Source organism: Saprolegnia parasitica (assembly GCF_000151545.1).
Source record: "Saprolegnia parasitica CBS 223.65 unplaced genomic scaffold supercont2.12, whole genome shotgun sequence".
NCBI classification, from domain to species: Eukaryota; Oomycota; class Saprolegniomycetes; order Saprolegniales; family Saprolegniaceae; genus Saprolegnia; species Saprolegnia parasitica.
Window position 1 is genome coordinate 503,256 of NW_012156406.1, and position 20,862 is coordinate 524,117.

The 20,862-nt window shown below is 59.2% G+C and overlaps 10 protein-coding genes across 10 annotated transcripts; 4 read left to right on the top strand and 6 right to left on the bottom strand.

The window, feature by feature from the left end:
* Positions 1-504: 504 nt before the first annotated feature.
* SPRG_04761 (hypothetical protein) lies at positions 505-3,527 on the top strand (the record flags this gene model as incomplete). Its single annotated transcript, XM_012343164.1, has 6 exons — positions 505-2,472; positions 2,521-2,890; positions 2,940-3,157; positions 3,213-3,272; positions 3,318-3,455; positions 3,504-3,527. The coding sequence occupies 6 exons, from the start codon at positions 505-507 to the stop codon at positions 3,525-3,527; spliced, it is 2,778 nt and encodes a 925-aa protein (XP_012198554.1).
* A 795-nt stretch (positions 3,528-4,322) lies between these two features.
* SPRG_04762 (hypothetical protein) lies at positions 4,323-5,945 on the top strand (the record flags this gene model as incomplete). The annotated part of the gene is made up of 9 exons (XM_012343165.1): positions 4,323-4,406; positions 4,450-4,527; positions 4,574-4,967; positions 5,016-5,113; positions 5,158-5,370; positions 5,417-5,674; positions 5,718-5,789; positions 5,831-5,896; positions 5,925-5,945. 9 exons carry the CDS (start codon positions 4,323-4,325, stop codon positions 5,943-5,945), a joined length of 1,284 nt encoding a protein of 427 aa, XP_012198555.1.
* Positions 5,946-6,130: 185 nt separating this feature from the next.
* On the bottom strand, positions 6,131-8,112 carry SPRG_04763 (hypothetical protein). The gene is made up of 13 exons (XM_012343166.1): positions 8,067-8,112; positions 7,856-8,021; positions 7,748-7,811; positions 7,538-7,703; positions 7,444-7,497; positions 7,354-7,401; positions 7,286-7,311; positions 7,098-7,237; positions 6,929-7,051; positions 6,841-6,881; positions 6,729-6,795; positions 6,377-6,685; positions 6,131-6,334 (listed from the first exon to the last, which is right to left on the bottom strand). The coding sequence occupies exons 1-13, from the start codon at positions 8,083-8,085 to the stop codon at positions 6,187-6,189; spliced, it is 1,371 nt and encodes a 456-aa protein (XP_012198556.1). The 5' UTR covers positions 8,086-8,112; the 3' UTR covers positions 6,131-6,186.
* A 392-nt stretch (positions 8,113-8,504) lies between these two features.
* SPRG_04764 (hypothetical protein) lies at positions 8,505-10,161 on the top strand (the record flags this gene model as incomplete). Its single annotated transcript, XM_012343167.1, has 6 exons — positions 8,505-9,027; positions 9,072-9,429; positions 9,481-9,595; positions 9,654-9,842; positions 9,888-9,949; positions 10,000-10,161. The coding sequence occupies 6 exons, from the start codon at positions 8,505-8,507 to the stop codon at positions 10,085-10,087; spliced, it is 1,335 nt and encodes a 444-aa protein (XP_012198557.1). The 3' UTR covers positions 10,088-10,161.
* Positions 10,162-10,405: 244 nt separating this feature from the next.
* Positions 10,406-11,542, bottom strand: SPRG_04765 (hypothetical protein; the record flags this gene model as incomplete). Its single annotated transcript, XM_012343168.1, has 2 exons — positions 10,406-10,721; positions 11,262-11,542. 2 exons carry the CDS (start codon positions 11,540-11,542, stop codon positions 10,406-10,408), a joined length of 597 nt encoding a protein of 198 aa, XP_012198558.1.
* Positions 11,543-11,911: 369 nt separating this feature from the next.
* On the bottom strand, positions 11,912-12,847 carry SPRG_04766 (hypothetical protein). The gene is made up of 2 exons (XM_012343169.1): positions 12,575-12,847; positions 11,912-12,525 (listed from the first exon to the last, which is right to left on the bottom strand). Exons 1-2 carry the CDS (start codon positions 12,810-12,812, stop codon positions 12,029-12,031), a joined length of 735 nt encoding a protein of 244 aa, XP_012198559.1. The 5' UTR covers positions 12,813-12,847; the 3' UTR covers positions 11,912-12,028.
* A 43-nt stretch (positions 12,848-12,890) lies between these two features.
* SPRG_04767 (hypothetical protein) lies at positions 12,891-13,839 on the bottom strand (the record flags this gene model as incomplete). Its single annotated transcript, XM_012343170.1, has 2 exons — positions 12,891-12,921; positions 13,247-13,839. The coding sequence occupies 2 exons, from the start codon at positions 13,837-13,839 to the stop codon at positions 12,891-12,893; spliced, it is 624 nt and encodes a 207-aa protein (XP_012198560.1).
* Positions 13,840-13,961: 122 nt separating this feature from the next.
* SPRG_04768 (hypothetical protein) lies at positions 13,962-14,525 on the bottom strand (the record flags this gene model as incomplete). Its single annotated transcript, XM_012343171.1, has 1 exon — positions 13,962-14,525. The coding sequence occupies one exon, from the start codon at positions 14,523-14,525 to the stop codon at positions 13,962-13,964; it is 564 nt and encodes a 187-aa protein (XP_012198561.1).
* A 226-nt stretch (positions 14,526-14,751) lies between these two features.
* SPRG_04769 (hypothetical protein) lies at positions 14,752-17,979 on the top strand (the record flags this gene model as incomplete). Its single annotated transcript, XM_012343172.1, has 16 exons — positions 14,752-14,893; positions 14,934-15,061; positions 15,111-15,251; positions 15,296-15,397; positions 15,449-15,832; positions 15,886-15,957; positions 16,008-16,100; positions 16,147-16,373; positions 16,422-16,491; positions 16,538-16,689; positions 16,740-16,860; positions 16,910-17,023; positions 17,091-17,342; positions 17,395-17,554; positions 17,598-17,724; positions 17,784-17,979. Exons 1-16 carry the CDS (start codon positions 14,764-14,766, stop codon positions 17,977-17,979), a joined length of 2,469 nt encoding a protein of 822 aa, XP_012198562.1. The 5' UTR covers positions 14,752-14,763.
* Positions 17,980-18,054: 75 nt separating this feature from the next.
* On the bottom strand, positions 18,055-20,438 carry SPRG_04770 (STE/STE20 protein kinase; the record flags this gene model as incomplete). Its single annotated transcript, XM_012343173.1, has 4 exons — positions 18,055-18,066; positions 18,110-19,820; positions 19,865-19,952; positions 19,997-20,438. 4 exons carry the CDS (start codon positions 20,436-20,438, stop codon positions 18,055-18,057), a joined length of 2,253 nt encoding a protein of 750 aa, XP_012198563.1.
* Positions 20,439-20,862: the final 424 nt, after the last annotated feature.

The window sequence follows — 20,862 nt, forward strand, 5'->3', positions numbered from 1 at the left end:
AAAAAGAGGAGATGACGCTGCTGACGCCGACTCTCGAAGTTCGAAGGTGTGCGCCAGACCGTGTATGATAAACAGGTTGAAGTACGTTAAAGTACGTTGAAAGCTGTTTTACTCAATGCGGATGCACTCGGCACCAGCTCTCTAAACTCGACTGCAAGCGCGCAACCAACGCACGCAAAGGGCATTCCACTTGCTCGGACGATACATGTCTTCTATGTGTCTTTAGATCGATCTAAATCAGTTCTTGAAACGACTTATGTCCTAGTACACGCTCTCATGTCGCCAATCGAAGGCAATGGACCAGGCGATACCGCAACACGACTCCTCGCTGTAGCCGTCTACTGCGAGTAGATTCGTCTAGTCGTTAGGGCCTACTAGAGCGCATCATATCGTGCATCGTGCTCAATGTCAATAGTATATCAAGTCGGTGGTGTAACTGCCGCGTTTAACGCATCCTCGGTGACGTTTTAATCAGCAGTTTCGCGCAGCCCGTCGCGGCAGCGGATGAAGATGCTGCTTCCGACGCTGTCGGCCGACCCGGCCGAGGCTGCGCTCCGGCAGCTGCTCGCGAGCGCGGCCGACCTTCTTGCGGCCAACGAGATACCCGAGGCGCGCACACTCTATCTCGAGGCGCGCCAGAGCTACGCGCGTCTCAAGCTCCATGTGTTTGGTGGCGAGCCACAGCAAGACGACGCAACGTCACCGCACCGGTCGTCGCTGCTTCAGGCGCTGCCACCGCCGTGCGAAAGCCTCGGCGAGAAGCTCCAGGCGCTTGGCGTCGCGCTCGGCAGTGCATCCTGGACAGCGCTGCAAGCGGCCATCGAGGCCAAGACGTGGGACATTGCACAGCTCGCCGAGTGCCTTCTCTACATGCCGACGCCAGAGGTGTGGACGCTCTACGTGGAGAAGCGGTCGCGCATGGCCGCGGCGCTCGTCTCGGGCTTGAACCCGACCTTGACGCAGTACACGGACGCCGTCGCGGCCTTTCTCCGCGCCGACGTGGACGCCGTCGCGATCCCTTGCGGCGACGACGGGACGACGTTCGTGAGCGCATTTGCCGGCGCCACGTCGCCGACCGCCGACGTCAGCGACCGCCTGCGTCACCTCGTCGCCACCGCGTATGCGCCGCCGCTGCAGGAGCTCATCGAGACGGCCGTGACATACTTGACAAGTGACGTGAACGCGTGGATGATGGTCAAAGACACCGTGTCGTCGTCCGTTGTGCATTTCGGCGACGTGCGCTTCCATTATGGCAAGAAGCGGGCGTTCGAGTACCGGTATGCCAACGCGGCGCAGGTCGTGCCGCCGCCAACGCCGACGTCACTCCGGACATCCATGTCGTCGTCCTTGGCCCGCATCAACGTCCGTCTCAGCTCCATCACAGGGTCCCGTCCGTCGTTTACGATGCCAATGGCCCAGACCGCCAAAGTCAAGGTGCTCCTCGCCGACCCATGTGTGCATGGCGTGTGGCGCTTTGTGCACATCGACCGGGGCGGGTTCTCGGGCCAGCCGATACCGACGAGCTTGCGCCGCTGTCTCTTTGTGTACTTTGACGAGCTCGATATGGTCGCATCGCACTGCAAGCGGAAAGGCAAGCTCGAGTTTTGCATCGGGTGGCCCGTCCTCGCGTGCATCGCGACGCCGACCGAGGCCATTTGGGTCAACGCGGTCATCGACGCGGTCCAAAGCGACGCCAACACGTGTACGGTAGTCGATGCAACGACCAAGAAGCGCTACGACGAATGCCTCCCCATGGACACGCACATACGCCTTGCGCCAACGGACCCGAAATGCAGGATACACTCGGGCCAGCGCTGGCTCAACCTCATGGACGATGTCACGCAGGCCGTGTCGGCGCTCGTAAAGGCGCTTCCGAGTAGTGTCGACCTCGGCGCGCTCCATCGGCAGCTCTGGTCGGCCCTCGCACCGCCGATGCGCGTCGCCGACTACATCTTTTCTCGCTACCTGCGCACTGTGCTGCATGCGGCCCGCACGACGTCGTCCCCCGGCGTCTCGAGTGCCGTGATCCTCGGGTCCTTTGATACCACGGGCTTTTACTCGACGGCGATTCTCAGTACGTCGGCGCTCGACGAGTACACGCTGCGCGCGCAGGCCGAGACGCTTGCGTTGATTGTACATGACATCACCGAGAGCTTGAGTCCGTGCATTCAAACCGGTGGGTTTGCCGAGGTCCTTCGCTTGTACGCCCAAGTCGTACACGAAGAGGTGACGGCGTTCGCCCATGCGCTGCAGTTGCTCCTCGCCGAGCACGCGCTCTCAATGGACGCGGTGCTCGAAGGCGGCGTCGGGCTGATCGTGTTACTGGATACGTGGCGGCTCTCACGCACGCAGCTGCGGCCGCCCATGGACCGCAGCGCGGCCGCCATGCACTGGACGATCGAGACGCTCGACAAGATCGAACGCGTCATCAGTGATCTCGTTGCCACGTCGCTCCACTATGTCCACTCGTTTGTACGTCCTTATTTGAATGGTGATATAGTTGCAGACATGTTGTCGTAGGTCCTTCACGAGTGTGCGTGCATCTACATGCCCAGCATCGTCGCGCAGGAGTGGGACGCGATCAAGCCGTACTTTAACAATACGCGCATCTCGGCCGGCCTTCAAGCCATGGGCCTTCGCTTCACGCGCCTCCTTCTCAAGCTCAAGGCCAGCGCAGCCGGACTGGGTCACTCAAGGCAGCTCGCCCTCGATATGCTTGGCAGCCTCAGCGTCCACATGGTTCAGTCAGTGCTCGAGCTCTACGCGACGCTGACACCATCGCGCGGCCGCTTGGACCAGTTCCGCATCGACGGCCTCTACTTTGTGCTCGGCTTTTTCAGTAGTTTGCGCGCGTGCGTCCTCGACCTCGGCGTCGCCGCCGACACGTCGTGTACAACGACCTCTGCCGCACACTGTATGTACCTTGACGTGTTACGTAGGGCTTCGGCTGAGCGCGGAGGGTCTCGTCGCGTTCTTGCGTCGCTTGGCGCTACTGTTGGGCCCCATCAGCACGATCGAGCTCTACGCCACGAAAACCAAGTCGTTCAAACGGACGCTGCCCGGTATTTCAGGCGCGTACGACGTCTTGGATCGGTTCGTCACACCCGTTCTCTTGACGCTCAAGTGCAATCTCAGCGAACACGTGTCGTCCAAATACGTACGGTCTACAAAAGAAGAAGAAGAAAGATCTGTCATCCTGACGTCGTGCGTAGCCATGGCATCTGCACGCGCTCGTGCCCGACATTGCCGCGCTTCGGACGCTGGACCTCGACGTATGCTGCGCAAACCATTGACATGTACAACATGTCGTCGTCTAGTGGGCCGGCATTCTGGGCGAGTGCAGCGTCTCCAAGTGGGAAGCGGTGACATGGCTAAAGAAACGGCGTGAAATGATCGACGGTACGTACCCAGCGCTGACGCCCGACGAGTGTGCGACCAAGGCGCGTCTCCACACCGTACGTACCGCCTTTCTCAGTGTGTTCAGGGCTTCACTTTGAACGTAGCTGCTCGGCGAGCCGCCAGCATAAGAAGCACAAACCGCATCTATCTGTCCTATTTAACCCTCTAACGTCGGAACTTTTGTCGTCGATGTTGGTGAAGGGAGTGTTGAGGACCTCTGTACGAAGGTTCGAGTAGTTGAAAGACATCAACTCCGACCTTTGGTGTGACGAAACCCCCCGCCAAAAGTGTTGCCGTCAACGACGGACTACTGTCAACCCCGTTGCGATGGCTCTCACACGTGCAGTGCTGCCATCGCAAAGAAAAATAGTCTCCGGAAGGGGTGCATCGCCCCAATGGATAATCGCGCTTTCTGTCAAGAGAGCCCCTGCAGAGGCTTGTCCGCCGACGTAAAGATCACGACTCTTACATCGCCGCCCGGTTGTTGTGGTTGTGTCCTGCCCTCTCATGGCGGCTTTCCCACTCGAGGTTAGGGGTGTCCCTCCTCTTGAAGGTTTTCCGTCCGCCTCGTTGGCAGCGCGGACGTTACGCGTGTCAAAAAAATCAGCAAGGAGCAATGATGGTCCTGCAATCCTGCAATGGCGGTCCGGCAGGAGGCCGCCATCTTGGTCGTCGGCGTTCAAAAGCTATAGATAAGTCGTCACTCTACAGCGTGCGCAGGAGGCCTCGCGTCAGGATGCGCTCCGCTGTTGCGCTCGTGCTACTTGGTGCGTCACGATCCTATCGCGTCAGCGAACGTGAAGGTTGATTCTGCAGGTGCTACGCTGGCCTCGACGACGACGACGACGACCGCTACTCCATGGACGCGCGTGTGGCGCTTCAGTGCCAAGGAGGATGAACCGACGCCCCGTGCCGCCCACAGCATGGTACTCTGCGGCAACGAGACGCTGGTCGTCTATGGCGGCATCGGCGACGAAGAAGATAGCGCCAAGGACGACGCATGGGCGGTACGATCGATGGAGGCCATAACCTCGAGCTGAGTGGGCGTAGTTTAACCTGACGTCGAATGCGTGGACAAAAGTCGGGGTCGACGGTCCTCGCCCGCACAAGCGGTTCCATCACGCGGCGGTACATTGGGATTGGCTTGGCGAGCATCGACAGGAAAGTGTCGTAGGCCGCGCGGCGCTCGCCGGCAAGAGAAGTGTACATCTTTGGTGGCATGTCGGTGTGGCAAGCGCTACCGTCGCCCGTGCTGCACTACGCGCAGACGCAAGACCTCTGGCGCCTCCAACTCGATGCGACACCGCCGGCTTGGGTGCTCGAACCCGCGCCCAACGGCCCGAGCAACCGCAGCGAGGCGACCGCGATCACGTTCAACGACCGCATGTATCTCTTTGGTGGCATCGAGTACGACACGACGTCGACGAGCCGTGGGCACTCGCGCTGCTTCAACGACATTTGGACGTTTGACTACACGACCAAGGTGTGGACGCAGCTGCCTTTGCCGGCCAAGCACGCCAAGCACGTGCCGTCTCCGCGCTTCTCGCACGCCGCAAGCACCATCACTGGTACGTTGTAGCTGCTCATATGTGTGTGTCCATATTGCAATGGTACAGTCGACGGCGTCACGTCCATGGTGATCTTTGGCGGCCGACAGCTGACCAAAGACGATGGCTGGGCGCTGCTGGACGACATTTGGCTCTTTTCGTTCGAGGTTCACGTATCCATTGATGGAGAATATTGTCATATCTCGTGTAGACCCATGCGTGGACACAAGTGCACAGCACGCCCGCGTTCAAGCGCGCGTACACGACCATGGTGACAGTCGACAACGACATGTGGCTCTTTGGCGGCTACTTCAAGTCGGACTACAGCACGAACGGCTACGTCTACGACGACACGGTCCACACGCGGCTGTCGGGCACGCACACGCAATTTTCCAAAAACAACGAGACCGATACGATGGACGAGGTATCCATTGCGCATCTTGCCGTATCGCAAACGACATGGATACTAGGGATACCCGAGCGTCCGGTATTTGCACCGCGCCGTGGCGTGGCAAGGGAAAATGGTCGTCTTTGGCGGCCGCTTCCAGCACACGCTGGGTGACATGTGGGTGCAGGACCTCAACGCGAGCTTGCTGCATCCCGTCACGGACGTGCACGAGCTCGAGCGCAGCGACATGAACTCGCTCTACGTCGCGTGCGTGCTTTTTGCGATTTTCACCGTGTTTTTCGTCCTCACGCTCGTGCGCTTCCGGCTCCACCACGTGCACGTAGGACAACTTGTCTTCTTTTCAAATGACAAGTTGTGTGTAGCCGACGGCGCCGTTGCGCTTGGTGCCGCGCGGCGTCTCGAACCAACGCTTGCTCGAGCTCAAGACGAAAAAGGTATCATTCGGGTCCGAGCGGTGTATTGATGTCTGTGCCAGTACCACGCAGTGGCGTCGACGGAAACCAACGCGTCGGATCAAGTCGACTTGTGCCCGATTTGCCTCGTACGCGCGTGCCACTACAGGAGGCTAGCAGACCGATGCGAGCGTGTAGGCGGACTTCAAAAGTGATGACGACGTGCGCGACCTGCCGTGCAAGCATCTCTTCCACGTCGCGTGCATCGACGAGTGGCTGCGCAAAACAAGGTATCGCGATGGATGCATTTCGCTCGATGGCGCGACACCGCGTAGACGTGTCCCATGTGCAAACTCGACATTGAGGCCGTGTAATCAAGCGTCTACAACACGAATGACAGTTTTGATTCGATTGGGTTGATCTTTATTGTCGCCAGGTGCTAGTCGTCCCAGTCGGCGTGTGCAAAGTTGGCATCGGCGGCAACACCGCCTGTCTGACGCTCTGCTTTCATGGACGCCTTGACCGGCGCGTCGTCTTGGTCCCAATCCTCCGTGACAAAGTTGTTGTCGGCCGCGACCGCCGACGTCCTACATCTATTTGGCGTGATTCGTTGACAAGCACGTAGTTACCCCGGATGCGAGTGGGTCGTCGCAACGGGCGATGCCTTGCTCGGTCGCGCCTCGTCTTCCTCGTCTTCCTCGTCGTCAAAGTACGCAGACGCGCGCTTGTGGATCTGCGCGGGCGGCTCTTGGTTTCTGTCACCATCGTCGTCCTCGATGTCGTGCGCATCGTGCATCGCCACGTCGTCGGGATGCTTGCGAGTCGTGGTGCCGACAGAGTCGTCGTCGCCGTCGTCGTCGCTCTCGGCTTGGTCCGTCGTGGTCGGTGGCGCATTATTGCGTGCCTTCATCTCTGTTGAGAGGTGGCGCTCCGGGGCCCTACACGTATTGGTTCGACTTGTTTGCGTGCAGCACGGCGTACTCGGCGTCATGGAACCGGTCATTGTCGTCGTCATCGTCATCGCTGTCGTTGGCCGCGTCAACTTTGGCTACACGACCAGTATGACAACATTGCAGCACACGTCGAGACGTACGCGATGGCGCGGGCTCGTCGACGTCGCGCGCCAGCGACCGCCTACGCGCGTTCATTCAATATATCTGGCTTCATGGATTGCTGCGTACTTGGCCGGTAGACTCGCGTCGTCGTCATTTTCGTCCTCCGAGTCGGAAAACTGCAGCGGCTCCGTGGCCGTCAAATGCGCCTTCGGGCCCGCCCGCGGCTCGCTCGTGTGCTTGACCTCGGTACTATGTGTCCCGTCAGCGCTCAGCGTGGTGTTGCTCATCCACGTACGTGGATCTCGCAGGCGCAGCGACTTCCTTGGCGTCTGCTTCGTCTTCGTCGTCGGCTTCGGCCTCGTCGCCGCTGCTGTCCGAGTCGACCCCGGGAGGCGGCAGCGATCGCGCACTCGGTTTGACGTCGGCACTGTAGCTCTATACCTCCGCCGTACTGGCCCTGCTTCTGATCGACGACGGCAGTACCTTGCGCTCGCGGTCCACGAGCGGTTCTAAGCGCAGTTTGAGTCGATCGTTGCAAGAGGCAATGGTACCTGCGATTGACTTGCGCTCGGCCTTGGCGTCAATCTCCCCCTTGGCTTCTACATCAACGCGTGAGTTTGTGTCTCTCGAATCAAGTCGACCTCGTGGCGCCTTGGCCGCCGCTGCGAGCTCCTTGCTGGCGTCGTCGACGCGTTCTAGGACATGTTACAATGGACAAGACGCAGCGGGTGGTACCAAACGTGGCCATGAGCGACGACGGCACGATCGCAGTGGACTTGGGCAATACGGGCGGCGGCGGGAATCGAAGCGCTTGGAGGCTGTCGGCCCAGAGCTTGTGCTCGGCGGTCGTCTCGCCCTTGACCCGCAGCGTGCGCGACGGCGACGCAATCTCAATCAAGTTCTACCCATTGCTTTCGCTATCGCTGCATGGTCCATGGGACGTACGGGCTTGACGTTAATCTTGGTGACGTCTTCGAGGTAGATCCAGCCGCGCACCTCCTTGGCCTTTCTACGCCACGGCTAAACGAAAGGAGGTTGACGGCGAAACCATACTTGGCCTTGAAGTAGCTCAAAATGAGACGGTGCATCGAGACATGGTCTTCGGGATTGGCGACGTCGACCTTGAACCAGCGCTTGTTGCACGACGAACCAAAGAACTTTTCCTTGCTGTTGTACTTGACGAGCCAGCCTTCGAGCACGTTGATGTCGACGCCGTGGTCTACGCAATGGGTCGATGCTTATAGTTAGTAGATTTGGTTCGTACAGATTCGCTTCGTGGTCATGGCTCTCTCGTCGCACACGTAGATTCTTCAACTAAGTTCTTGTTGAGGAAACGAGGTGGCTTCGGTTTCGCCCGAAACCTATTCGTATCCGGACGTATTAACCGGATTTGAAAAATAGTGTAGATGGATCGACCCGATCCTGTGTTGGCGCGGGCCACGTACCATTCAAATCACGACAGGGCGCGCCAGAGATGGCTTGATGTGGTCTGTGCGCTATACCAAGGACATTATGTCCTTGGCTATACTGTTGTCTTGTTGGCTGTATAGAGAGCGTGGTAAATGGTGTGCGAGAGCGATGTCGTTTGGTATGACGGTGATGTAAAATAGTGTATGTTTAGTTGATGCAATGGACTGTACGACTAACTAAAATATTTTTTAAATTTGTTGAACCAGCGTTTGGTCATTTCGTTGCAACGGTGATGGAGGAAGAGCAGTTGATGGGCCGCGTCGCCGCCCTCTATGGCGGCGACGAGGGCCTCGCGGCCATCGGCAAGGACGTTGGCCTTGGCCACGACATCCTCACGCCCCGGAAGAAGGTGACGGTCATGATCATTGGCAACCACAGCGCGGGCAAGTCGTCGTTCATAAACTGGTACGTGGGCGAAGACATCCAGCGGACGGGCGTCGCGATCGAGACGCAAGGCTTCACGTTCATCACGAGCGGCTCGAAGCGAACGCTGGCGCCGATCAAGGGCGACTCGACGCTGCTCCTGTACCCGCACTTGATGCCGCTCTCCAAGGAGTACGGCAAGTCGCTCGTCGAGAACCTCACGACGCACGTGAGCACGTCGACGGCGCGCCACTTCAAGGTCGTCGACTTTTGCGATACGCCGGGTCTCGTCGACGGCGACATTGCGTACCCGTTTGACGTCAACGCGGCGATCGTGAGCATGGCCGCGTACGCCGACCTCATCTTTGTCTTCCTCGACCCGATGGGCCAAGGTAGATCCTCCTCGAAAAACGATAACGCATCCTTCTGCAAATAGCGCTCTGCAGTCGCACGATGAACGTGGTCAAGGCGCTCAATGCGAACGGCCAGTTTGCCGACAAGATGAAGTACTACCTGACCAAGGCCGACACGGTCACCGACTCGAAAGAGATGATGAAGCTCATGGTGCAAATCACGCAAAACATCAAGGCCAACATCCAGAACCAGCACGGCCTCGAGATCCCGTCGATTTGGATCCAGAAGCCGCACATGCCGACGCCGCCCGAGCATCTCGCGCAGCTCAACCAGATCAACACGGTCTGCGACGTCATTGAGCAGTCGATCCACCAGAAAGTGCAAGACAACCTGAGCCAGGTTGAGCGCGACTGCGACCGCGTCCGCGACACGATCCGCGCGTACACATTCTGGACCCACACCACTCTCCCATGTAAATCGTATCCGGATAGGCGCTTGCAGAACGACGAGCTGCAACGCGCGGCCAAGCGATCGCGCCAAGTCGTGGCCACGACCTTGACCGTCTCGGCGTGGGTCGTGCCCCTCGTGACCTTTTTCCTCCTCGTCGTACGTGCTTTGATTCTAGTCGATGTTTTTCATGGTGATTTTTCATTGATGGGGTTAGGGCGAGTACAAGACGTCGCTGCCGCGTGCAATCCTCGAGGCCGATGTCGTCATGGAGTTTGTCCAGAACGTGCACGGAGCGTTCCGCCCGCTTGTGCTCGACCCGTCGGCGCCCCTCGGGCTTTTGAGCACACTCAAGCTCGTTGGGTCGTCGGTGTTTTTGTTTGTGCTGCTCAATGCTGTCGCGCAGGTATGTGGTCTCGAGTGGGATCGCGACTCGATTCGTGTGGTATAGTTTGTCAAGGCCCGCGCCCGCAATTTTCAGACGCAGACCCGCGATACGGTCGCCCGTTGGACGTACAATGCAATTGTGTGGCAATGTACATGTTGTCATGTGGCATGCGTAGGAGCTACGACCGTGTGCTGGACGACATTCTGGCCAAGCGCCTCGAACTCTTCCGCGAATACGTCTCAGCGTACACGGCCGCGCAGTAATGGCGCAAGGCGATGCCGATTACCTAAGCGTCGCAAGGCGAAGATGGTAGTTCAAACCACATCCTTCTTGACGGGCTGCATCCAAACACGCCAAGTGGCTTTGCTTGCTTTGAAATGACCGGTGCAGGATGTGTCGGGAGCCGTCGATTCGCGCTGCCTCGCCACATACTACCCATGCACTCGCTCTGCACGATGGCAGCTCTCTAGGTGCATATGTCGTTTGGATCGAGGGCAAACGACTCTATTACGAAGTCCTCCCGCTCGTTTTCCAGCATGCATCGATGGACAGACGCGTACAAGATTGTCTGTTGAGAGAGATTACAAGAAAAAAAGGTGGTCCACGTCGTCCGGGACAGCAATGAGCTCGTACGTGTTCTTGCTGCGCGTCGTCTCCTCGGTGGAGCCATGCGTCGCTGGGAAGGCGTCACGCGTGGCGACCGCGTTGACCGCAGCGGTCGATGGATCGTCGACTGCGGTGGCAAGCGTGACGAGCTGAACGTACCAGTCCTGCGTCGAGTGCGGCGTCGAGCCATCAAACCGAGCCGTGCCATTCGACGTGCGACGGCAAAGGAGCGACGGGCGCCCGAGGTAGCGCATGCAATGGCCGGTGGTCTGACGAAGGAGTGACATGCTGCTGAAGGTTGATGTTGTTGATTGGCAAAAGCGAAAATGACTTTGTTGCGGGACGCTCGCGATCAATTTGCCCTTGAACCCGTTTCGCCTCCGCGTATCTTTTGGGTGATTGTCCTGGTTTGACCCATCATATCCGGACATAACGCAAATGCCTTGCTTTATCCGGACATTTGAGCTGGTTTCGCCCATTTTGTCCCATTTTGCCCGCCGGATGCGAGAGCCCACGGTAAATCCCAGAGGGTACACACCGACGGGAGTTGAAACGTGAGATTCTGCCGACCTCTTTGGTCCAGCGGCTTGGACACTGATTCCCCAATAATGCAAGGCTGGGTTCGATCCCACTCCTTGTCGATTCGACGCGGCCATCGCCACCTGTGCAGCGTTGGCAGGCGCATCGTGCAACGGGCTGCTGCTAGCCCAAAGCAACGTGCGCATCGCTTGTATTGAAACGAGATGCAAGGCGACGAGATGGCTTCAACCGATCCAGTAGAATTAAAACATGACGTTAGCAGTGGGAAGCCGATAAGCTACAGCGTCTTACCAGCCGCCGCCACAGCCGCAACCGCACCCGGGGCCATGGCCCCAGCCACCGCGACCTCCCCAGCCACCGCCCCAGCCACCACCCCAGCGGCCACCCCAGCGGCCACCCCAGCGGCCTCCACGACCATACCCACGTCCGTACCACTCGTGGTCCATCGCGTGGTAGGGCATGGCTTCGACAAAGTCTTCCTTGGTCGTCGTCGTTGATGCATCGGTACTCGTCGCAGGTGGCGCCGCCGCGGTCGCAAGCGTGCACATGGCTGCAAGGATCGTCGTCTTCATGATGGAGAGGTGGGCAATCGCAAAGTGCCATGCCAAGCGGACAACAGAGACGCGTAGTCGTCTTCTCTCACGTCGTTGGCTGCGCGGGTGCTTGATGGTCAAGAGACCGAAGTGACTGTTCGTAGTCCTGGTCGCATCAACAGCCACAGGCCTGTCTGCAGCTCAAGACACTGGCCTGTCGGCAGCTCCAGAAACCGCGCGTGAGGAGTTGATGGGACTTGTCTTTGGGGGACAAACGTCTCTCCAACGACGAGGCTGCTCGCGAGCACACAGAAGAATTCGTTGCAGACGTGGCTCATGGCGATCTGCGAGCAAGACGATTGCTGGAAATGGAGGGTCCATCAAACCCCTTCCTTGTTTTGAAGACAATCGCACTTATATATATATTAACCCACTGCTACCTTTTTATCACGGAAAAAATAGACAAAGTGTACATCGCCACCGTGGCTTTTGATGCGGGCGACGCTATGATCCGTCGTACCTGTCTTAGGCGCCATGCAGAGCGTTGCGCTCCGTATCGTCGTCATCGCTCTCGTCCGTGGTGCGGAAGAGCACGTACTCGTCGCGCGGGGCGGCTTGGTTTCGGAGGAAGACAAAGACGGCCGCGCCGCCAATCCCCAGCGACGCGCACATGTTGGCGACGCAGTAGTACATGCCGTCGCTAACGTCGAGGCCGTACGGAAAGACGCTGCTCGGCGCCAAGAGCGGGAACGTCACGAGGAGCATGCCAGCGTCAAAGCCGAGCTGCAGCGCGCGGAGTGCGAGGCACCAGAGCGGCAGTAGCAGCGCCGCGGCCGACGGAAACGGGTTGTACGCGATCGTCCGGTACCCGATATACAGCCCAGAGATGGACAGCGTGAGCGAGAGGAACCCGAGGCTCTGGAGCGAGCTCATCGCGTCGCAGACGGGCGAGTGATGCAAGTCGGCGTGGCGGCACGCCTCCTTCCACAGCGTGCAGATCGTCGTCGCGTTGGCGCCCATGTCTAATAGTGCATCATGTCGTCACGTGTACAAGGGTACGAGGGCACGTACGGGACGTGAGGCAGTACTCCCAGAACGAGAGCTCCCAGCGGACGCCGGTCGCGGTATTCAGGTGGCGTTCGCTACGCATGGCCGCGACCTCGGCAAAGGGCGTCGCCCGCCCGAGGTAGACGTCCTTCCGCAGCCATGTGCTCGACGCGCTGAGGTAGACAGTCACGAGCAGCAGTGACGAGACAGAGAGGACGAGCAGGAGCGCGCGCTCGGTCGCCCACGCAGTCGATTGCACCATGCTGCCACCGATCCACGATCAGCTGTCCGCAAGTGTGACACCACCGTATCCGGATACCCTTCTCTGGAATTGCCTCGTTCAGTACACGCCCATCAACGCCGACTTGGACCTAGATAGATAGATAGATAGATAGATAGATAGATAGATAGATAGATAGATAGATAGATAGATAGATAGATAGATAGATAGATAGATCGTTCCGCATCGCCACGCCAACACGCTAGATTGACCGCACAGTTTGGTGGTGCAGCGATAATGGATTAGGCCAACGCTTTTAGTTGTCGTACAAGTTGTCTCTAGTAACTAGGCAAGTGTAGACGGAACGCGGGGGCTGCAGAGGTAGAAAGATTGTCCACGTCGCTGCATCGTGACGCCAGCTTTTCTCGCCGTCGTGTCCGTGCTTAGCGAGTAGGAATGGCTTGCAGTCAGCCGACAAGACGATCGTAACCTTCTGGCAGGTCACCACCGCCTCGACGAGCGCACGCGTGGAGACAAGCGTCAAGGCGTTGCGCGCGAGGTTGATCTCGGTAGGCACATCCGCTTTCAACATGCAAAAGCGCTCGGCCAACGCATGGAGGCTCGGCGCACGGATGCCGCAGGCTTTCATGGCAATCTTGGGCACTTGTTCGGTAATGCAGTGCAGTACCGTGTCTGCCACGCAGTCCACGCTAGCTCCAATGATACTGCAGCGCTTCCAAGTGACCGCCTCGAGGTGGTCCGAGCCCAGGGCAAACAAGAGCACCGCTTCAAAGCTTTGCGTCGACAAGTCGACGCTGTCCAAGTGCACCGACCGAAGACACGAAGTTGTTGAAAGAGCACAGTTGGTCTCATCGAGCCTCGTGCGCTCAAGCCGGAGATGCTCGAGCGCCGTGAGCTGCGGTAGCTTGGACAGAAGGGCGCCGCCGAGATGGACGTATTCCACGTTCGAGATCGCAAGCGACTTCATGTGGGGCATGTACAGCAGCAAAATGAGGTGAGCTACATGATTGCCACCAAGCGAGTCGATGTCGAGCGCATCAAGCCACATGAGCGCACCGCCAGAAGCGACAAGGCTGCGTAGCAGTCCGTCCGACCGGCTCATTCAAAGTCCCGCAAGCGTGGACGACGATGATAGCGCTGCCGCCAATATCGCGGAAAAGTTGCGAAGGGTTACGTGACAGGCATGGCCAGAGGCGAGCCAGCGCTCGAGCACGGCGAGAGGTCGAGGTCCGCGACGCAGTGGGCAAGAGACGTCACGGCTTCGAGGAGGTCTGGCTCGGCCGGGATGCGCACGCGTCGGAGGCTCGTGCAACGCGCGAGCATGCGGCAAAGCTCCTCGCGGTGCGCCGGAACGACCATCGTCATCTTGGCCGCGTGCGCTACGACAAACTTGCAGTAGGGCAGGCGAAACGCGGGGTCGTCGCTCGCGGGCCACTGGGTGCTACAGCACACGCCGTCGATGCACACGCTGTTGAAGACGGGCATGGCCGCGCTGATGCAGTCGATCTCGGCGATCGTGGTGCTGTTGAGGTGCGGTTGCGGCCAGTGCTTGGCACCGCGCGGCAGCGTCAAGAGGCTGAGGAGGGCTGCGAGCACTGGCGTCCTCACGGACAGTGGCATCGCGCGCACGAGCGCTACTACGTCCTTGGGCGAGGCCGAGTACTGTACAACGGCGACGAGGATGTCGTCGACGTCCAGCACCGACGCCGATGCCAGCCGAGCACGTTGGGCCATCGTGGATGATGGCACGGTATCCGGATGGCAGCTGCCGACCGCCTGTGCTTCACAAGGCCACCGCCGAGTCCATAGACGCTGCGAGATTCGTGTCGTACAACGTATTGACGAGACAACTCATCTCACTGTGCACGCCACGCGGGCAGCATAGTATGGCAGAGCGAAGGTACTACGTGTGCGAATTGCTGGCAGCGTATCCGGAAGATATGGCTTGTCTTTGAAGAGCCACAACAGAAGCATGAAGGACGAGCGCAGCAGCTGTCGCAAGGAGTGCGACCTCCTCGTGCAGAACATTGCGCAGTCGCATGCGCGCCTCGCGCCCGGCATCCAAGCGGTGCTCGAGAATCAATGGGAGCTCACGTTTGCAGGTGCGGCAAGTAGGAGGGATGGCACCATGCACGACTGTAGACTGCCTGCGCCGGTACGCGGCCGAGAAGGAGGAAGGGATCCGCGACGTGTGCAGCTCACACTACATGGAGTTTGTCCAGTCGATTGAAGAGATCGTGCAGATCAAGTGCGACGCCAACCAGCTCCAGGTACTCGCATGGTCAGGTCAGCCCACTGGTCCCCAAAATGTCGGCGTAGGTGCACTTGGACCAGTATGCGCAGGACCTCGAGACCGCGACCGCCGACGTCCTGGAGGGCCACGCCATGCTACGCACGTGTCACGACGTGCGCCAGCACATTGACGTCTCGATCGAGCGCCTCACGCAGTGCCAGCGCATCGTCTGCCATCGCGTTCTTCTCCAAAAAAGCTCAGTTTGCACTAGGTGCACATGGCCGGTAAAGTCGACGCCTACTTGGGCCAGGCCAAGTTCTACCATGCGCTCAAGCTCCTCGACTCGATTCGTCGCGACGTCAACAGCTTCCACGTACGTTCGGCCATTATCCTCTTCCTCCTCCGCATCATGCTACTGCTACAGGGGCGCGTCTTTGCACGGCGCGTGCACGAGTGGACCGCCGCGACAATGCAGACGCTGCGCGACGAGACGACCAAGAAGACGTCGTCGTGGCTCGAAGAGATCCGGCACGCTGCGAGTCCGCTCGGGGCGCAGGCCATGCAGGCGTGCGAAGAGACGATTTTGCTCATGGCGCCGTCGTCGGCGCCGAGCACTGACGGCCTCAGCCTCCCGCTTCTCGACAACTTGGTCGACCAAGCCAACCGCATCCGCGCGCGCCAGGCCATCTACAGCGACTACGTGCAGAAGACGCTCGGGCTCCTCGCGCCGATGCTGCGCATTGTGCACGTCTACGACTGCCTCCACGAGACGCCCGTGCTCGCCGCGTTCTACCACACCAACCGCATGGTATCCTCCTCCTTCGTTTCTTGCTCGAGTGCCATGCTGATAAGCTGCTGTAGCCGCAGCTGCAGTTTTCAGCTTTTCTGGTCGGTGACATTGGCGCGATTTCGCCCGACAAGTTTGCAACCCAGGTGCACGATGGACAGTATTGTCTGTAAAGAGATCGACAATCATCGCTTAGCACGACGAGATCTTTAAACGGCTCGTGGGCACCTTCTGCTTGGAGAAGATGCTCGCCATCTACTCGAACGAGACGCTCCTCACCAAAGCCGAGGTACGCAGCGCCATGCGTGGTCGACAATCCCAATTGTGTCGGTGAGGTGCACGCGGCGTGTCTCTCGGTGCTGCAGAGCCTCTGCGGCCTCGTCGTGGCGCTCCTTATCAAGCTGCCGTCGCCCAAGGTCGTCCTCGACATCAAGCGCAACGCGATCTTGTGCGCCCGCGTCCTTGGCAACGACGTGCACCAGTTCAATACGTCGCTCGTTTTTGACGCCTTTCGCGGGACCGGTGATTTTTATCGTAAAAAGATGGCCGCCGACATGAAAACGTACCGAAGGACAGTTGTGTACACGACAAAAGTACGGTATTTGGCTAGAAAATTACGCGACATTCTCAAGCAAGACACCTTTCAGCAAGTCACGACGACGCGCGACCGCCTCCGTCCCGTGCGACGATCCAATCGATGGCGATCATCTTTCGAACAACGCATAGGACCTCGCCCTCTGCGGCCTCGAAAAGCGGCACGACGAGCTCCTCAAGACGGCAGATGCCAAGGGCAACGTGCTGCTGCCCTTCACGTCGGTCGTGCACCGCGGCTGCCGCGAAGTCCACGACATGGTGACGACCATGTTTGAATTCGAGTGGTATGTTTCTTTTTCATCATCGTGGAAAGATTGTCATACAAACGGTGTAGGCACTTGAACATTCCGGAATGGGGCTACTACGTTCGGGACGAGACATGGGACGCCATGAGTGAGCTCAGCGGCATCCTCAACGAGCACATTGAGCGCAACGACGAGCTTCAAATCTCACAGGTCGCTCGCTTTTCCTCGCCGAGAGTTTTGGGATGCAATATTGTATTAGGCGGTCATTACGGGCGCGAACGCTTCGTATCTCTCGAGCGCCTGCGACGTCTTGAGCGCCCTTGTGACCCAGCACGTTGAGGCGTGGGAGCAGCGCACTCGGTTCCCTCCCCATGTACATACATCTGCATATATTCACCAGGGGTATCTATCTCGTCCGAGGGTCTTCATGACAATTGTAGACAGCCAAGGCGCCACCGAAAGCGACCGCAGCGCTCGCCAAGAAAAAGTACATTGTACGACGTTGGTCGTGGGTTCGAGCCCGGTCCTGTAGGTTTGAAAATACGTCAACGAAGTCCCAAGACATGGTGTGCGAGCTCATGGTCAAGAAGATCGACGATCTCATCGGGTCCTTCTACTTTGTTAATTGGACAGCGACCGATGTCAACGCGCAAGCCGACCCGAGCATGTCGGACCTCATCCACTACCTCCAAGTTTTGCCTCCTCCATTCCCATTGCGATGATAGGTCATAGCGTAATCTGTAGGCATCGTTCTCGCAGCTGGGGACGCTGCCCGTGCCGATCCGAGAGGCGGTGCATTTCGCGTCGTGCATCCACATCAACAAGGCGCTCGAGCAGGTGCTCGTGGGTCCGACCATCAAGCGCATCACGATGCCGGCACTGATCCACTTTAAACGCAGCTTGGGTACGACACGTCTATCGTCGACTGCTATTCGATGGTTGCGTAGACGCCCTCATGCAATTTGCCAACACGTGCAATGTCACGCAGCTGCGCGAGTGTTTTCTACCGCTGACGCAGCTCGTCGACTTGATTGTCTCCAACGACATTGAGCGCGTCGATGCGAGCATGTTCAAGTACAATATTCGTCTTGTTTACGACAACAACCAAAATACGATGGATGGTGTGTGTCTAGTCGCAACGGCGGCAAGTACACGCATGTGATGCCGGACCAAGTGATTGCAGTGCTCGACAAGTACAAGGACTTGGCACCGGCCGCCAGCAAGTTCTTCAAGTCCAAGAAGGCGCCGACAACCGAAACGGGGCTCAAGAAGACCGTCGTGGACGCGGTCGTCAAGCAGCTTCGCACGATGAGTCCGCATGCGAAGTGAGTACGAGTAGTCTTTATCATTGCATCTTTATAGTCGTTGGTACCATTACATCCCATTACATCTCGACATGGCTTGTCAGGCACGCAGCTACAGCGCCGATCAACGGGATGCAGCATCGTGTTTGATGTACCTGGTGGAGTGTCATCGTGACAGATCGGTGGTGCACAATCGCAGCTTGAAACGCTTCGAGGTCCAACGTCATGGTGACGAATCGCGCCACGTCGCCCAAGGACGCTGGCATCGTCGCGGTCACGCTGCGCTTGAGGAGCTTGTCGGCAAAGTCCCGCTCGCCTTTGGACCGTGCGTGGAGGCGGAGCACCGACCAGAGGATCTCTTGCGCCCGACCCAGCGCCGCCGCATCGATCGGGTCGACGGCCCCGCCCAAGACGTCGTCGACACTGCGCCGTAAAACGCTGACCAGCGGTGGGCGCACGTCAAAGAGCGGCTCAGCGGCACGATGGGTAGGCGTCGGCGGCGGCGACACCACGAGCGCCGATGCGATGCCAGCGTTCGCCTTCCGCATCGAGAGATGCGCGTCCCGCCATGCAAGACACACTTGCAAACTGAGCGCGACGAGGTTCGAGACCTTGCTCGCCTCGATGGGCGACGTGGCGTCGTCGAGACGGTACAGGTTCGGAGCCCACACGATGCAGAGACTGTGGGCAGTCATGAGGTTCGTCCTGGTGTGCAGCACAATCTCGAGCCAGTGGTCGAGAAGCCACTCGAAAACACACCGCGTTTGAGTGTCCAGCGCCCGCAGAAGACCCAGCGCGCACTCGTTAACGGTCGCGCGGCCCGCCGTGATCGACGCGTCGCGCTTGTCGCTGTCGTCCAGTGTCGCGCAGGCCGCGAGCCGATCGAGGTGCGGTCGAAGTGTCGACGCGAGCAGCGGCGTGGGTAGCTCCCGGAACCAGAGCTTGAGAAGACTTGCGAGTACGAACGGGTCGCCGTGTTGCTTGACGTCAAAGCGACCGGCATTGAGGGCGGTCTTGGCGGCGTGGATCTCGCCGTGGTCGGGCGACGACCGGTAAATGTACTTGCTACTGACGCCGTTCCGCGCGACCAGCTCGCGACGCAGCATGTGCAGGAGGCACGGCACGAGGTCGTCCGGGTGCTTGCTACTGCACCGCATGGCGTGCAAGGGTAGCCCAAACTGGTCATGGAGCGCCACCAAGTGCGGTGGCACGCCTTCGTACTGCGCTCGGAGCGAGTTGTACTTGACGCACACGTCATGGGCAACTTGGAACGGGGCGCCGATAAAGTTTTCGGCCGGGGTTTCGGATGTTGACGTGATGGTTGCAACTGCGTGGGGACTTGCCGCGTCATCGGGCGTTGCATCCGTGCTCTCACTCGGCAGGATGGTCTCTTCCGTGCACGTGACGTAGGCCTGGTCGCCCTGCGACGGCACGGGTGCGGCGGTATTGCATCGCACCGAGCCCGTCGTCGTCGTCTGTGGCGCAACGGGCGTTGTCGTCGTTATCGTCGTCGCCGCGGCGAAGAGACCGCCGGGCAGCACGCGGACAACGTCTTGCCACTGGGTGATAAACGGATGCGCGAGGCAGTCGACGGCCGACGGCCGGTCCGCCGGTGCTTTCGTGAGGCAGTACTGTAAAAAGTCGGAAAAGACGGGTGACCACTCGTGGGGCTGGCGAAGCCGGGGCGCGGGGTTGCGCGGAATCTGGATCAAGACGCGCATCGGATGCTCTTCAAAGAGCGGCGGCTTCTGGTCGGCGAGTTCGATGGCGGTGATGCCGAGGCTCCAAATGTCCGCCTTGTAGTCGTAGTCGCAGTCTTGGATCATTTCAGGACTCATCCAATACGGGGTACCGACAAAGGTGCCGCTATCCACACGATGAAGCGAGCGTCTCGTCGTCTTAATTCGTACCGGCGCGAGAGCGTGTCACGAAGCTGCGCCGAGACGCCAAAGTCGGCGACCTTGACGTCGCCGTCCGCGGTCAGCAAGATGTTGCCGCCTACAAAGACGTCCATGGAGACATGGCCGCATCGGCGAACGGACCTTTGACGTCGCGATGGATCTTCTTCTTGGCGTGCAGATGGGCGAGGCCATGGAGCGCGCCGCGTACGATGACCGAGATCTCTTGCTCGACGAGGCGGCGCTGGCGCGAGATGTCGCCGACGGACCCGCCGCCGCAATACTCCATCGCAATCCAGAGCGCGCCGTCCTTGTAGTACGCGTCGTAGAAAGCGACGACATTCGGGTGGTCGCATTCGCGCAGAAACTCGATCTCGCGCCGGACGTTCTCGACGTCCTCGCCGTGCTGGCCCGGCTTGAGCGCAATCGGGATGACCTTGAGCGCGACTTCGCGCTGCGTGCTTCGGCAGGTCGCGCGGAAGACGCGGCCAAAGGCGCCAGCGCCTTCGCGCGAGTGAATGTCAAAACACGCTTCCGGGTCGCCCGGGCTCAAGCCCATCGTCGCGAGCACCTGTTCGATCCCCATCGTTGCCTCTTCGGAAGATCGCAAATCCGTTGGCTTCGAACTTCGTACAAACCGAAGATAGACAGTGTTGAAAACAGAATATCATTTGAAACAGTGTTTGATTGACAATCGGTACCGGTACCGTAGTGGCCAAGGGATAAAACTCGGTCTTTGCCCACGGAGCCGCCCAGCCCCGGAACCTAGAGCGCATTGCGTGGCCTACTGTTGACGGACGCCCGTGAAGGAACGGCGGTAAGATTGGCCTTTCTGTCGCCGAACGCACCACCGTCTCGATGACGCCGGTGCGTGGCTGCTAGTACGTCAAGCCCATTGTGGTGCCTTTACGTGGGCCAACCAGTCTCAACACGTCGGTCGACCGATGGCATCTTGCCCGCTGATCCTGACGAGGCGGCGTCTCACCATCCCACGCTCCGAGCGAACGCCA